The following is a 17,051-nucleotide window of genomic DNA, read 5'->3' on the forward strand; positions in this document are numbered from 1 at the left end:
TGTGCTCGGAAAATCCCTTATTTTGGCTGCTGATCCCTTATTTTCAAGGCTGCTGGTCCCTTATTTTCAAATCTGTAAGTTGATAGCTATGCGATTCTAGAAGTAACAGCTTTCCCCCAAATGTCAGAAATGTCTGCCTGAACATGCCATTCCCCAAAACATTTGGTATTTTTAAGTATGCAAGGCACTGCTTTCCTTCTGGTGTATATATGGATTTTTCAACACAGATTACAACATGAAATGACTAAATAGGATTGCTGTACAAGTGGCACAAGTGATAACACTGAGAACACAGAAGAAAGAAGGAATTGAACTGGAGAGGACACAGGCAATACTCACTCTGCCGGCACCATGACACCCACTGCATTTGTATCGGCCACGACCATGACACTTGTGGCATTCCTGAAATATAAATGGTGCACAAATACAGATTTCTGCCAAGTATTTCCAGCAATTGCATGCCATTGTCTTAAACAAAATGAATGGTGGTGCCTTAACTGGGGAAGCAGAACAGTGCAATCCTATCCATGTCTACTCAGAGGTAAGTCTCATTTAGCTCAAGGGAATGACTGTGGCAGCAAAACTGAACTACCAAGGGCAACAGAATGTTTTACCTACGGCAAATGAAAGCGAAGGTACATAAATGAAAACTGCCTACAAAATATTAACCATCACAGAGCTCTGTGATAAAGCAGATCAAGAAACCAGCATAACTGAGGTATAATAATGTGACAATGCTTGATTTTCAACCCATGATTGACAAATTACCTTTACTAAAGAAGAGTGAGGAATGCGAAACTTTTTTGTATCTTCCTGAAACATCTGTGGAACTTGGACTTTAATATCCCATGGTTGAGGAGATGTGCCATTTTGTGGCCCATCTACCAACATATCTGATAGAAAGAAACAACATAAACACAATATTTTAGCAAGCCTAGAGACCATAATCCGAACCCAAACACCACTTAAGCCCATTGAAATCAAATAGTAGATGGAACAGAGAAATCTCTGCTTTGTTTACAGGGGGTCTTGTTTTGCTTCGCCCTGATCAGCATATTGCTGCTCACCCTTCTTATTATAATTAGAGGGAATACTAGAATTATTTTGAAAAAACTTTGCTTAATATGACTAAAAATTGAGTACCATGTGAATATATAGTTCCGCATTTTAGATCCTTGATTAATATATCCATTAAACTAAATTATCGAAAGAGTTCTTAGTTAGAATAGAATCATAGAATCATAGAGTTGGAAGAGACCACCGGGGCCATCGAGTCCAACCCCCTGCCAAGCAGGAACCCCTGCCAAGCAGTTGAAATAGATAATACAGCTAGCTATTCAATAGCTATCTTTTTTCCATGCTGAGTTACATTTGTCTAGTGGGCCCAAGATCCAGATATAATGTTCAAGTTTTCTAGGGGTTCATCAAGTTGTGCAGAGATTATCTGTGCAGTTTCTTTGTCCAGACTGCTCCTTTGGATCAATAAGTGAATTCATTCTTTCCAGGGATGTTTGTCTGAGCTCCTTGACAGGCACTGTGGTATTTCACACTTTGCAATAAGTTTCTAGAGAAGAGTTGCCTTTTTGAATAGCAAGAATGGCTGCCTCCAGCTACCCAAAGACATCACAAAGCCCCCACAAAACTGGGGAGGGGGATGAAGTTAGTAAAGAGAACCTTTCAGCTCTCTTCAGCAACTCTCAACTGCTTTGTACAACAGGCCATGCCAATCACTTTAGTAGGAGTTTATTACTTTTCCAGGAAAGCCATTACACTTCACCTTTATAACACTGATAGTACAAGCAACCTTTTTTCTTTTAACTTTGGGTTCTTTTGTGAGCCCGTGATAACTTGAAGGAAAGGCCTTTTCCTAAAGTAACTGGGAACTTTTCTGTGCTGAGTCAAAGTTCAAATGATCTGACAATCATATGAAGAAGTGCTTTTTTCTAAAAAAAAAAAAAAAATGCTTAGGGTTACTCTCATTTTGACTCAAGAAAATCACCGTTTTATAGCTCAAATCAGGAAAATTAAATACAGTAAATGAACAAAAGTACAAATATTCACAAAATGTTTAGGGGTATGCGTACCCCAGCGTACCTCCAGGAAAAAAGCACTGATATGAAGGAACATATTATGCACAAAATGAACAAAAACTGAATGCTTTATGAAATGTTAGTGGCATGGAAGCAATCTGTCTGAGAGGCAAGAATCATCAGCTTCTGAAATATTTAGAGATATATTGATTGGCATATGAGATACCAGTTTCCCTTTGCCCTCTGTTGATTATTTTGGAAGTGTTAACAGCATTCAGACTGTCTGTTAAATTTCTGGTGTCAAAGAGCAGGACTCATCTAACTTCTGAAGTAGACATGTATACCACTGTACTGTAAGTTGTGCAGTGAATTCTTAAAGCGTGCCCGGACATCAATTCCCGCACAGCAGGATATCTGTACAGTGGTACCTCAGGTTACAAACTTAATTTGTTCTGGAGGTCCGTTCTTAACCCGAAACCGTTCTTAACCTGAGGCATGCTTTCGCTAACGGGCCTCCGGCTGCCGCAGCGCCACCATCCTGGGGCAAAGTTTGCAACCTGGAGCAACTACTTCTGGGTTAGCGGAGTAACCCGAAGCGTTTGTAACCCGAGGTACCACTGTATAAGCTTCTCTGCAAAGTTATCACGTTTTGCATGTGCCATTGGGGGAGGGGATTGCTTAACATTCACTTCCCACTTATTCTGCAAACAGTAAATTTTAGGGAGTACAGTGGTACCTCACAAGACGAATGCCTCGCAAGACAAAAAACTCGCAAGACGAAAGAGTTTTTCGTTTTCTAAGTTGCTTCGCAAGACGGATTTCCCTATGGGCTTGCTTCGCAAGACGAAAACGTCTTGCGCCTTTTTTTTAAAACCGCCAATGCATTCCTATGGGAAACCGTCAATACACAAGAAAGATGAAAAAATTCACAAGACGAAAAAACTCGCAGAACGAATTAATTTTGTCTTGCGAGGCACCACTATACCTGATCTCAGATGAACCCTTCACAGGAAAAAAACACATCCTGGTTGCTAGGAAGAATGGAAAGGCGAAGTATGGAAATTCCAAGGACTACTAGAAAGCAAGACAGATGCAGGAAAAGTGCACTAAATCGGGTCCTCCCTAAAAGAGAGCATGTGTTGTGGTGAGACCTGGCAACCAAACCCTGTGCTGTGGGTGGGTACGTTTGGATAGCCACAGCACCCAGTTGGTAGGTCCCTTGATACTGGGTTTAATCAGGCCAATGGGACTCAGCCTAAACGGATCAAGGGACTCAGAGCTTCCTCTTTCGGTTTGTGCATCGGAACACCCGCCCACCTCTCCCTACTTTCAGGGCTTGTTGCGTTTGACCTTGCTATGCCGCCTTGTGTCGTCTGTCGTTGGGACTGGGGCACGGCAGGAATATCCCCACTTGGCTGATTGGCTGTTGCCATTTGGGTTTCACCTGCCATGTAGCAAATCATCACAACTTGTAAGGTTGCGGATAGGCTCTGGTTCAGGTGATAGGGATGGGGGAACACTCTCGCCATCCCTATATGAAGGGTATTCTGTTAAAGGAATCCAGGGACTCAATGGTTTGGTCAACCTCTGAGAGGGGGTTGTGCCCGTGCCTGAGTCCAGGGGGACATTTGGTTGGTGGACATAGCCTGTTCCCGACTTTCCGCTTATCCAGGTGTTCACCCTAGGCTGACCTATGCTGGTGCCCTGGGTCAGCGCTGCCTGCAAGGGTGCAGGGAGCTAGTTGAACCAGAGCCTATGCAACCACTCACTTGCTGTAATCAATAAAGTTGTGGCCTAAATTCTGCCAAAAACCAAACCAAAATTTGAGTCTTGTCTGAATTTATTTAAGGGGAAGGTTTAAAGGTCTGAACACACAAAGGGAAGAGGTAAACATAAGCTCTTTGGGAACCCAGGGGTTCCTGTTGCCTGGTGTTCACACACCTCACTTATCAATGACAGCTCTGACTTGGCTGAAAACACTGACAGGTAGAAGCAACCAGGCTTACTTATTTCCAGAAATCACTTAGAAGGATAATTGCACATTTTGCTTCATAGCTTTATTTCTAGGACTTCCTTTTTAAAAAGAAAAAAGAAAAGAAATCCCTGAGTCTGCCTCCCAAGCTTGAGGGCACCACTGAAGCCCTTTGCAGGCCCCATGATACCCATGGGCATCACGTTGAAAAACCACAGCCTAGTGTGTGTATTTTTCTGCAAGGAATTCTCCCTTAATTGCATGCATTTTGTATGTTATTTTCATTTTTTCACTATTATGCACATTTCTGTGCACATTCTTTTACTGGAGAATTACATTACAAATAGTTTGGATTTTGAAGGAGAAGTTGTTTTGATTCATATATTGATTCTGTGGGTGTGGTAGGTTCGCTTAAAGTGTGAACAAATTCTCCTGATTTCATGGACAGGTGTTACAGGGAATCAGCCATCCATGTGGCTGTGTGCTCACTATCAGTTATGACAGAATGGTTGTAAGTAAAATGAAGCTAGATTTTTTAGGGCTCTGTACAAAGCATGATTAGGTGACAAATTACATTGGATTACAATGACACAACTGCAATCAAAATGGATGATTCACTATTCATGAAAATTACTCACTGGTATAAGGCTCAAAAGTCCATTCACATAATCTTGTTTCAGTAAAGGTTTCCAGCCGATACTGTGGAGAAATAAATATTGTAATTAAATGCAATTACTAGAAACTGTAATTATCACTGAAAGTAAATAGGAAATATTTTGTTCACTTTAAGCCCTGCTCAGCAAGTAGAGTTGTCTGGGGACATTTTGAGATGGTAGTCTGTGATGGACCAGTGGCCTGCCATGCCACAACTCCTGAAAGTAATTGAACAAGAAGCTGATTTCTCCCCACCTCTCTGCTTCATCATATCTCTGCTTCATTGCCCTCCTGTTCCTCGTATTCTTAGTCATCTCACAACAATAAAGTAATCTCAGCCTCTCACAAACCAAATTTGGCATGTTCAGTTTGTGCCACTGGTCACCAAGATTCATGTACATGAACCAGTTTTTATTTATGAGACTTAGGTCTCGGCAAGAGTGGCCCACCCATGAGGCAAAATGAGGTGACTGCCTCAGCAGCAGGATCCACCAAGTGGCTGGATGCAGAGGAATGGTGGGAGGCACCAGCTGAGGAACCCCCAGGGGAAGAAGGCTCAGAGCCAGAGGATTTGTGGTGGGACGATGATGAGTGGTCAGAGGGAGCAGACTGGGAGGAGGGTGTGTCGGAAGCTGAAGAGGTAACAGGACTTAGTGAGCAGGAAGAGGCTGTGACAGAGCATGGTTCAGACTCAGAGGTAGCAGCGGGGGCTGTAGGGAGTGGGGCCAAGAGGCAGAGAGGCCTGCTGCAGAAGAAGCCAGGGAGTCTCCCCTCCTGCTGCATCCAGCTCCCCTTCCCCCTGGGATTGTAGAACACACTGAGAAATGAAGAGGCCAGAGCAGAGGATGGTTGTGCCCAGACGCAGCTTGGAGAGGAAGAGTCCTAGTCAGCACTAGAAAGGTGGGGACTTTCCGCCCTCGCAACTGCTTCATCAGGGCAAGAGGCCCAGGAAAGGGTTGCTGAGACCACTGGGCTGGAGCTGCAATTTGTTTCCTTGAATAAAGAGTCACTGGCCTTGGTTGATTTATTGTTTTATTGCTGACCTACAACTGACTCCATAGGGACGCAGGTGGCGCTGTGGGTTAAACCACAGAGCCTAGGGCTTGCTGATCAGAAGGTTGGAGGTTCGAATCCCCACGACGGGGTGAGCTCCCGTTGCTCGGCTCCTGCTCCTGCCAACCTAGCAGTTTGAAAGCACGTCTAAGTATAAGTAGATAAATAGGTACCACTCCGGCAGGAAGGTAAACAGTGTTTCCGTTCGCTGCTCTGGTTCGCCAGAAGCAGCTTAGTGATGCTGGCCACATGACCTGGAAGCTGTACGCCAGCTCCATCGGCCAATAAAGCGAGATGAGCGCCGCAACCCCAGAGTTGTCCATGACTGGATCTAATGGTCAGGGGTCCCTTTATCTTTACCTTTACACCTGACTCCAACTGACTTTACATCCTGACACAGGGTGAGGGGCACCATTTTGTGGTTCGCCTCCGGTGCCAAAATGCCTTGGGCCCGTCCTGGCCCTCGGGTATATGAAATAACCATTAAGAGGTTGCAGCAGTGGGGGCAGGGTGGGGCAGCAGTGCTTACCTGGCCTCCTGGCAGCACAATTGCTCCTGCTTACCAAGAGGGAGAGTGGGAGGATCAAGATGCCAGGGTGGCTGGAGCTGTGCAAACACATCAATGGAGCCAGCATGTTGTTCCAGCGGGTGCATTTGCACAACACAGACTTCCCCACCGCCTTGCCCCTCCCACTCCCATTCCTGACAAGCAAAAGCAATTCTGCTGCCAGGTCAGGTAAGCAACACCCTGCCCCACCCTCTGCTCCTGGAAGCATGCCTCTGAGCAAATGCAGACTGAATAACCTGCGCACTGAAGATTAAAGGGAAGAGACCTCAGTGGAGAGCATGTGCCTGGTAAATATTTATAGCTATGAGATGCTGCGAAAGTCCCACTGAAATCAATCAGACGGATTGGAGTGCTTAACTATCTGCATCAAGCCACTTCCCTTCCCTAACTCTTGTCTAATTTACACCTGTTGGAAGCGCATCTGGGGATACTCACCCTGTACAATGTTTGCGGCTTCAGTTCCTGAATGACAAGCTCTCCTGCAGCTCTGTTTCCATAGCAACATTTGGAATTGACAAAGCTGAAGAGCGCATTTCTGGCCATGTCATCTGTCATTCTTGGGATCCTGTGGATTAACGGCACAGCACATGTTCGTTTCTAAACCATACATAAATGAATTTAATACCCGTTGCAGTCGTTCGGGAACTCCAAAAATGCAAACGTGTAATGAAGAAGTGAATGGCAATCACATCTCTTGATGCGATACACGGCCTCTATGACGTTGCCGTCAGGGCTCTCTCGGTGTCCATAACACAATAATGAATGGGTGGGGAATAAAAATCACTGCCAGCCTCAAGTTAACCAAAACAAATTATTAAATAACATGCCTGTTCTTATCTAATATTCTTGTGCTCTAGGCTGGTTGCAGTTTCCTTATCTCTGTCAAATTATATTGATATGCCTTTTCTCGACAGCCCCGTTGTAAAGATTACAGGCAGCGCAAAACCTCTGAAACACGCAGACACGTATAATCTTGCTCCTTTTATGTAGAGGCAAATGGATCCTAACGATGGAGTTTTGAAAGCCCCATCCATTCTCAGCAGCTGGTTCTGTGCACTTTGCTCAAAACAGTGCCATCACACGAACCACCTGACCATTGCTGCCTGGAACAAAATGACTAGAGGCAAACAGCATGGGCTTAATGTAGTGGTTGGGGGAGAGGAGTGGCTGACTCTATGGAGTAGCAAGTTCCTTGTGCAAACTTCCCCACTGTGGTCCATTAGGGCAAACCTCAGTCTGCCTTAAGCCAGCATCCCAACTGCCTGCCTTTTTTATTACAACTAGCCTAGGGGTGGCCCTGGCTGTGAACTTCCTCCTACTTAGCTTCCACTTCATCCTTTTAGAGATCAGCAGTGTAGAGGGTGGGAATGAAACAAGTAAAACCTTTAATTGCCTTTGCATTGCAGGGTTTTCAACTAATTGACCCTTGGGGTCCCTTCCAACTCTACGATTCTATGATTTTATGTCTCTCTCTACTGTTGGCCAGCTGGCCTTCTGCCCTAACTATCTCAATAGGCACCAGCCACCAAAGAATTTTTGCTTGGCCCAATCCTATAGGCTCAGGAGATTCAGTCTGTGGGTACTTGCACCTTTTTTGCAGGGCGTGGGCTGTGATTCATACCAGTGCTAGGACCTTAGAAAGGCAGCTTTCCAAGACAAGGAAAATAAACAAACATTTCTTACCTGCATTGCAGAAACACTGGGTTGTTTCTCTGTTCGCTAAACTTTTGCATTACCTCTGGAGGCGGAACTAATTTTTTTCTGCCTAGATGGAAGAATTTAAAGAAGAATTAGTCTTCATCTTCAATGATTTCCTGGTGCTGACAAAGCGGGTGGGGTGGGATAACAGTGAAAACCTGAAAGCTAAGGAAAATCGCCCATAGAGCTGATGCGAAGAAGAAGGAGGAGGAGGAGGGGGAGAAGAAGAGTCCCATGGACTGCAAGAAGATCAAACCTCTCCATTCTTAAGGAAATCAGCCCTGAGTGCTCAGTGGAAGGACAGATCCTGTAGCTGAGGCTCCAATACTTTGGCCATCTCATGAGAAGAGGAGACTCCCTGGAAAAGACCCTGATGTTGGGAAAGATGGAGGGCACAAGGACAAGGGGACGACAGAGGGTGTGATGGTTGGATAGTGTTCTCAAAGCTACCAGCATGAGTTTGACCAAACTGCGAGAGGCAGTGGAAGACAGGAGTGCCTGGTGTGCTCCGGTCCATGGGGTCACGAGGAGTCAGACATGACTAAACGACTAAACAACAACAACAATAATAATATTTCTCATCATTCTGCTTTCTAACTTTTGGCCATTGGCAACTAAATGAACCAGGGAAACATATGAAAAGACCTTGATACATATTTTTAACTGCTGTATTTAACATGCAGTATCTATCTGTCAAATATATATTCTGTCTGAAAATGGAATCCCACCTTTCTCTAGCTCTTACGGCTGATAGTCAGTGAAAGGGTTTTCTGCACAGATTTTCAGCTAGGTGAGTTCTATTGGCCATGGTTACAGATGTTCTGTGGAGGCAACCTTGGGTACTTCCATCATACAGTGCCAGCCCAAGATATTTTGGCACCTGAGGTGAACCACAAAATGATACCCCCTCCTGCCATCCAGGTGAGGGAAGATCTACATCACGAGCAGGTGGGTAACAAAGATCTACACAATGGGGGAATGTCAGTCTATACTGGGAACAAAGGGGAATAAAAATCTACATTTGGAACATGGGAGTGAAGATCTACCCGGGGAACAAGGGGGTGAATCAAATCAACTTTACCTAATAGTTGTTGTTCAAAGGCTGTCGGGTGTGGGGACAGAGAAGGGCCCACTCTGAATCACCATGTGTTCCATGGGCATATTAGGTATTCCAAGCATGTGGGACACAGAGCAAGTGGAAACTTGCATTGCATTACAGTGGTACCTCGGGTTACAGACGCTTCAGGTTACATACGCTTCAGGTTACAGGCTCTGCTAACCCAGAAATAGTACCTAAGGTTAAGAACTTTGCTTCAGGATGAGAACAGAAATCGCGCGGCAACAGCTGGACGCCCCATTAGCTAAAGTGGTGCTTCAGGTTAAGAACAGTTTCAGGTTAAGAACGGACCTCCGGAATAAATTAAGTACTTAACCCGAGGTACCACTGTATAACGTATTGTTCTTTGGCAGTAATGCATCGATTGGGTTGAATCCAGACTAGTCCTAGGGAGAACTCTTCTCTGTTTGAGGGAGCAGATAGTTGCTGCTGATTCTGCATTGTAAAACTCAGGATCCCCTGAAAACCTGCTCCAAAGGATTGGGGGACCTTCAGGAACAGTGGAAAGTTGCCCTGCCTTTCCTTCAGTGGGACTCTCCCTTTCATGAATGGAAGGAGCCTCCATTTGCAAGAGGGCAAGTCTGAATCGATCCCCAAAGTCTTTAGGCTGAGATTCTATTGTTTGTTTATTTGCTTATTTATTTATTTAATTTATTAGTTGCTTTCTTTGCCACTGCAGCTCAGAGTGGCTTGCAATATTTTAAAGCGACTTAACAATATTTTTCTATGGGGGCCATGATGTCAATGCATACTTACCAAGATCTCGGAAAGTCCACTCATAATGACCCAGTGGCTCTAACAGATCTGCAGGAGGTGCTAAAGGACTTTCAGGCTCTGATTCCAGTTCCAGGGTAGCTGTTTTAGACATAAATATGAGTGGAATATTTAGTCAAATTATTGTGTATTTTGGGTTTCTTTTTTGTGTAATCATATGTTCTGAATTCTATGGTCTCAGACTTTATTTTTTAGCAACAGTCATTGCCTTTTTAATGCAAGAGTTTAGAACTGCCTGAAAGTAATCTTAGGGCACCAGATGTTTCTTTGATTCATGCGCTCTTCTAAAAATATGCCCTTTGCTGAGCTGTAACAATAGGTGCTCATGATTCCTAATGCAGAAACAATGCACTCAGTAACCATCACACTAGAGTGCTTTGTGCCATTTTGAAGGTCCATACAAGAAAATATATATACATGCAGAAGCTCCAGGAAATGCCACTTGCTAACAATGTACAATTCTAACACTGGGGAAAGTGACTTGATGACATCATTCATCAATTTGATAAAGTGGACCTTTCTGCTGAAAGCATTCACAATTATTCACTAGGACAAAAATAATCTCTCTATTCTTCTACGTACGAAAAAAAATAAGATGATACACCAGTCCATTTCTCTTGCTTTAATACAATGCTGTGGTCTAGAGGTAGAGGGCAAAAAAAGAATTGATCCGGACACAAGCAATTTCTAGCTTCCTTTATTACAGATGATCTCACTAGACCAGTGGTACCTTTTGACACCAACACCCATCACCCCTTGCCCATGTTGACCGCAGCTGATGGAGTCCATCAACATCTGGAGGGAACCACAATAGCTACGCTTGCACTAGGCTAGAGAACACAAGTAGGTTATGCTGCGGGAGGTTTTGATAGCTTAAAAAAAAGAACCCAAAACCTTTAATCAAATCAATTTTGCTCTTGCTTAAAAAAAATAAATGTGGACTCAGAACTGCTTCCAGGTTTTCTGAGTCCAGCAGGGCAAGAGGGAGCTAGTAGCCCACCTTGTTTCCAGAATCTGTTGAGAAAAGGCCTGCGCTACTTCAGCAGTATTGGTACTGAATGTCCCTAGTTATGAACTGTGGCCTGTCAAATGCTCATCAAGGGACTGTAGTACTATCCCACACATAACCAAGATTTATGAGCTCTTTGGTAGAAATGGTCAAGCTGAGTCTGTACAGAAATTTAACTGAGAAACCACCTCTCCCCTCCATAGCCATTTGACTGCCATAGTTCTCTGATGAGGTTGTCCTGGTGGTGCTTCATAGTCCTGCCATCCATCTTTAGTGTGGTGGCACAAGTTTTCTCAAAAGCCTTCAGCGGCTCAGGACCACAATGCCTCCAAGACCAGCTCTCCCCATATGAACCACTCCAGACTCTGCAATCATCATCTGAGGCTCTTCTTCATGTGCCCCTTCCATGGGAAGTCCAGAGGGTGGTAACACAATCATACTTCTTACATCCAAAGGAATGTGGCATTGCAAAACCGACAGGCCAGATTCTGTGCACCTGAGAATGATGTTTGGCTTATGGATATCCTGGCCGATTTGACATGTTGCTTGTGAGTAGATTGGCGGCGAGCCAGAATTTGGACCGGCTTGTGTGGAGGGTAAGGCATTGGGTAGAAACCTTAGTTCTGGTCGGAGGGAAGGTTGTAAGCTTCTGCTGCCCCTCCAAGGGAATGGGGTATCCTCTTAAAGGGACCTTGGAGAAGGTGCTTCTCTCCAGACACCTGGGCAAGGGCCATAGCACTTCTTGAGCCAGTGATCCTGGCATAGTGGCACCTATTTGATGTATGTCATAGGACCTCCTTGGCACTCTTTCGACCCCTTGGTCTACCATTCAGCAAACCATATCAGTTACAACCCAATGCCTATGCCAAGCCCTTAACATCTGTAATAAATAAAGTTGTGGCCTGATTTGAACAATATGGTGTTGTCAATCCTGAGTGATCTTTCGGTCATTGGTACTCAGGCTCATAACACCTGTGCATGCAAGGGCCTTTCTGCAATGGCTTCCCATCTGCGGAATGCTCTCCCCAGGGAGGCTTGCCTGGTGCCATCATTATATGTCTTCAGGCACCAGGTAAATACTTTCCTTTATAACCAAGCCTTTAGTTTTTAACCATCAGTGGCCTTTCAGAAGTGGGTGGGATGTATTTCCTCTCCTATTAGTTTTAATGTATCTGGGGGTGGGGGTTGTCTGTTTGGTTGGTTGTAAGTCGCTTTGGGTTGGGTTGGGCAGGATAAAGCAACTAACAAATTCAATTAACAACAACAACAACAACAACACTTTCCCCCTGGAAATTAGGCATGTGCTGACAGTTGCCTATTTACCGTGCATGCTAAATGCCACCCCACCCCCGCCACCCAGAGTTTCCTTGATTAGTTTTACTGATCTACCCTACTGATAGCCACTGTGAATATAAGCTGTGTTTTAGATTGATTTTATTTTATTATGTTGTGTATCTGTATTTTATACAGTGGTACCTCGGGTTACAGATGCTTCAGGTTACAGACGCTTCAGGTTACAGACTTTGCTAACCCAGAAATAGAGCTTCAAGTTAAGAACTTTGTTCAGGATGAGAACAGAAATTGTGTGGCTGTGGCGCAGTGGCAGAGGGAGGCCCCATTAGCTAAAGTGGTACCTCTGGTTAAGAACAGTTTCAGGTTAAGAACGGACCTCCGGAATGAATTAAGTTCTTAACCCGAGGTACCACTGTACACCGCTTTGATATTTCTTACATTTAGCAGTATGCATATTTGTTAACTAAATAACCCATTATTCAGACCTGAAGGGTCTCTAGAGTGACCAAAATTGGAGAAGAAAACAACATTAAAACTGCATAGAGAACTTGTAGGACATGAGACACTTAATTTCAGGGTCATTGGCTGGAGCCCTACATTGGCTGAAAGATTCCTGCATTGCAGGGGGTTGGACTAGATGACACACATAGACCCTTACAACTCTACAATTCTATGATTCTATGATAACAGTCCATGAATGCTAAAACCACACTATCCAGGCCTGATTTACTATCAGTGAGCCAGCTTTGCAGCTCTAACCTTCATTATCGCCAGGTTTAGTAGGTGCCATTTCCAACATTTAAGCAAAAGAAGATGAACTCGAGTTTTATTTTTCTTTAAGCCTCCCCTCCCCTCCTTCTATGGTCTTTAACTACTGGTTTGAAGCTGGTTGTATAACAATGCTCACAAATGTGTCCAACTTGCCTTGAAAGTGAGCTACAGTGGTACCTCGGGTTACATACGATTCAGGTTACATATGCTTCAGGTTACAGACTCCGCTAACCCAGAAATAGTGCTTCAGGTTGAGAACTTTGCTTCAGGATAAGAATAGAAATCGTGCTCCGGCGGCACGGCAGCAGCAGGAAGCCCCATTAGCTAAAGTGGTGCTTCAGGTTAAGAACAGTTTCAGGTTAAGAATGGACCTCTGGAACGAATTAAGTACTTAACCTGAGGTACCACTATATAGTTTGTAAATGCCATAGTAAAGGTCAATTTAGAAGGAAGAATATGCTCATGTGTGCCAGATATCGGCCCTGAAAATAATGATATAGTAAATAACCAGAAATAACAAAGTTATAAATAGTTCTTGTTTGTAGTCTGCAACTTGCAGACAGACTTGTTGCTATAGCAATCCAGTTGGAAGTCACAATAGTGTGTAAATACAGCCTCCTTGTTCTAGGTTAGTGGAACAAAGAAGTTGGGTGTGCTTGGACAATGGAAAAGGGTGTATTCACATCTATTCATAATATGCATTTGACCGCAGTTGTGTGATACCTCTGTCAAAACCCAAAGAAATAAAGGGTTCATTTCCATTAACTCTGGGTGAAACACATGAAGATATTGAGAGTTGTTGTGCCGTTATGTATGTCAATGAAAACTGCCCCCTTCATTATCGTTATACAACATCCAGAGCAAAAAATAAAGAAATGATGTTATGTGTGGCAGATGTACATGGGAACCCAGCTTCAGGCCCATAACAATCAAGGAGTCTGTGTGGTATAGTTGTTACAGGGTTGGACTAGGACCTGGGTTCAGATCCCCACTTGGCCAAGGAGTTCACCTGGGTGACCTTGGGCCAGTCACTGCCTCTCAGGCTAACCTGCCTAACAGAGTCGTCATGGGGATTAAATGGTACGTGGATAACCAAGTATACCACCTTGAGCTCCTGGGAGAAAAGGGTGGGATAGAGGTGCAATAATGAATAAATAGTGAAAAATAAAGGAGTGAAGTGGCATGTTGCTTAAAGCATACAAGTTGCTGAATGCTCTTTTCTGCTTGTTTATATGAAACGTGGTGGGTGTCTGTCTGTCTGTCTTTAAAAATTGTAGCAGTATGGATCCAGTTGAACTTATTCTAAAACAATTGCAAGTCTAGCACTTTGGCAACGTCTGTTGCATGGATGAGTGGCTATTAGGGGGGAATGGGGTGGAAGAGCTGCAGCAGTGTGGCAGCATCATATGCCCCTCTAGAGAACAGGGGAAAGAGCTGAAAACTTAAGATATTCAATATGTTGCTTCTCATTCACAATGTTTATAAGACATTCTCAGCATCTTACCAAATGACACACTCTAGGAAAACAGGACCAGTGAGTTACCAGGAACAATCAGAAACTAAGGTAAGCTGCCTGCTGAATTGCCTGCATGTGGGTGTTTGAGCAGGCTCAAAGATGTAGAAGAAGGCATCTCAGAACAATTCAGAAAATGCCCCCAATATCATCTATTCTGATGCTTTGTCAAATTTCCAAGGTTTGTCCCATACATCTTACTGCATTTAAGAAATGGGGTAAAATTTAGTTATAAATAAAATAATAATCATATCCCCCTGTAAACAAGTATTTCAAGCACATTGCCCATATAATCCAGCAATATGCATGAGACACGTCTTCATAGTATTTCCCCCACCCTTCTCAAATCCCTGAGCTGCCATTAATTATACTCTTCTAGTTTTTAAAAAGCAGCTTGTTTCTGGAAGAAGAGACAGCCCAGGGAACAAAACCGTGCATGTGTAGCCATTGCAATCTTGCGCACTACCTCACAAGATTAAGGCCATTTATTTTCTAGGTGCTGCATGTAAAAAGGCAAATCACATAAATTGCCCCGATCTATAATATTCAGGTCACGCCAGCCATTCCTTTTCTGCAAGAAAAATACCTCCCCATTTCCCACTTAGGACTACTGATTTGATCTGTAATAACTGTAATCTTGCAATAGCTTTTCTGTGTCCGTGATGGATCATCTTTGACAAATACAGCTCAGCCCCAAATTGCACATCCACTTTCATATTCTCCAACATCTCAGAGATGAAAACAGGGACACTCTTGTGTGCTTAATTTACTCTGCAACAGTCTGTCCGGCACCGGTTTTCAAAATAGGCTGTTTTCCTAACAGACCATAATAGAGGTCTATTCTCTTGTTACTGGTATATTTAAGAGTGTTTAATATAATGCTCAATACCACCATTGATCTGTTTGTGCTCATTAGAGAATAGCAGCAATTGGCTATTTCTTTACTACATTCATCCCCGCCTTCCCTCGAAGCATTTCAAGATGGCGTACGATGGCGCTCCCTAATTGTATTTTTGCAATTACCCTGTGTGGTAGGTTAGACATAGGCTTGTAGCCAATGCTGGTTGAGTAGGTCCACTGATATTAATGGTCCCAAATTATTTCAGTGGACCTACTCTGTGTAGGACTAATGTTGGGTGCAACCCACAGTGACTGACCCAAAGTCATCCAGGGAATTTCATGGCTCAGTGGGGATTTGACCTTTGGTCTCTCCAGTCATGGGTGGGACGCGGGTGGCGCTGTGGGTAAAACCTCAGTGCCTAGGACTTGCCGATCGCATGGTCGGCGGTTCGAATCCCCGCAGTGGGGTGAGCTCCCGTCTTTTGGTCCCAGCTCCTGCCCACCTAGCAGTTCGAAAGCACCCCTAAGTGCAAGTAGATAAATAGGTACCGCTTTATAGCGGGAAGGTAAACGGCGTTTCCGTGTGCTGCGCTGGTGCTGGCTCGCCAGAGCAGCTTCGTCACGCTGGCCACATGACCCGGAAGTGTCTCCGGACAGCCCTGGCCCCCGGCCTCTTAAGTGAGATGGGTGCACAACCCTAGAGTCGGACACGACTGGCCCGTACGGGCAGGGGTACCTTTACCTTTACCTTACTCTCCAGTCATAGTCCAGCACTAGTCGAACCACTATACCACAGTGGGTTTTTAGAGCCCTCCTCACCTGAATAGTTTCAGAGGAAGAAGAAGGAAGAAAGGAAGGAAATTGGCACTTTCTGTCTATCTATAATGCTTGGACACTGGTATCAAGACGAATCTACCAGTTCCCACTCAGAGATTTAAATTCTGGAATCCCATGGGAGGGATTAAAACCTGTGGGTTGACCACTTTAATAATTTACACTAACAAAATGGGGACCTGTACTATATCCCAGGGGGCAAAACACGGACAGCCTTTTTACAGGAACAGAGTACCGATAAACATGGTCTTTTATGTATTCATAGATGTGTAAAGGGACAAGATGAAACGAAATTCCCCTTAGAAGAGAGATCAGTTTTAAATTGAATGGAATAAGGCATTTATACTTCTTTAAGTACACTAGGAAATTGCTTTCTTTTGTTTCTTTTTTCAGACAAAGCCCCTGAAGCAGAGGAAAATGGAGCCTTTAAACCAAGTTCTCAACTAGATTTTAACTATATGTATGAAGCTGCTGAATGACATCCCCTTGGACAGAAATACCAACTCTTTCTGAAACAACCATTTAATGTCAGCATCAAAATAACCAGTGCATTCATTTACTAGCAATGGGATTTGGTTATTAAGCCTGCTTGTAAAGGGCTATTTGACAACCTTCTGCAAAACAAGAGCAGGAGGTAGCTTTAAATGATGCTTGTGTTAATTACACATCATTCCCTTATGGGTTAGAGAAATGACCATTAAGCCCAAATCGCCTTCTATGGACTCTTGCTGTCAGAAAGTGCAAAGCAACAGCAAGGCAGAATTCAAAGGATAGTGAAAAGTCAATGAATGGCTCCAACTCAAATAGAAATCCAGGGAAACCATGCACCGGGCTTTCAACCAGATATCAGTATTATTCTACCTGCTCTCCCATTTCTGAAAGAAATTGCAACTAGCCAACTTTTCATCAGATTGTACCAGAAAAC

At 44.0% G+C, this 17,051-nt stretch overlaps 1 protein-coding gene across 1 annotated transcript in view; it reads right to left on the bottom strand.

Moving 5' to 3' along the window:
• The window catches only part of LOC310670687 (protein SSUH2 homolog), a 33,672-nt gene that overhangs the window by 15,910 nt on the left and 711 nt on the right, over window positions 1-17,051 (bottom strand). The window contains exons 2-7 of the mRNA XM_083426354.1: window positions 9,849-9,947; window positions 7,961-8,042; window positions 6,713-6,842; window positions 4,641-4,701; window positions 769-893; window positions 340-402 (exon numbers count right to left, since the gene is read on the bottom strand). Coding sequence (XP_083282480.1) covers window positions 340-402; window positions 769-893; window positions 4,641-4,701; window positions 6,713-6,842; window positions 7,961-8,042; window positions 9,849-9,947 — 560 coding nt within the window. The remainder of the gene's footprint in view (window positions 1-339; window positions 403-768; window positions 894-4,640; window positions 4,702-6,712; window positions 6,843-7,960; window positions 8,043-9,848; window positions 9,948-17,051) is intronic.

The sequence above is a fragment of the Podarcis tiliguerta genome (assembly GCF_965153285.1).
Source record: "Podarcis tiliguerta genome assembly, chromosome: 2".
In the NCBI taxonomy this organism is placed as follows: domain Eukaryota; kingdom Metazoa; phylum Chordata; class Lepidosauria; order Squamata; family Lacertidae; genus Podarcis; species Podarcis tiliguerta.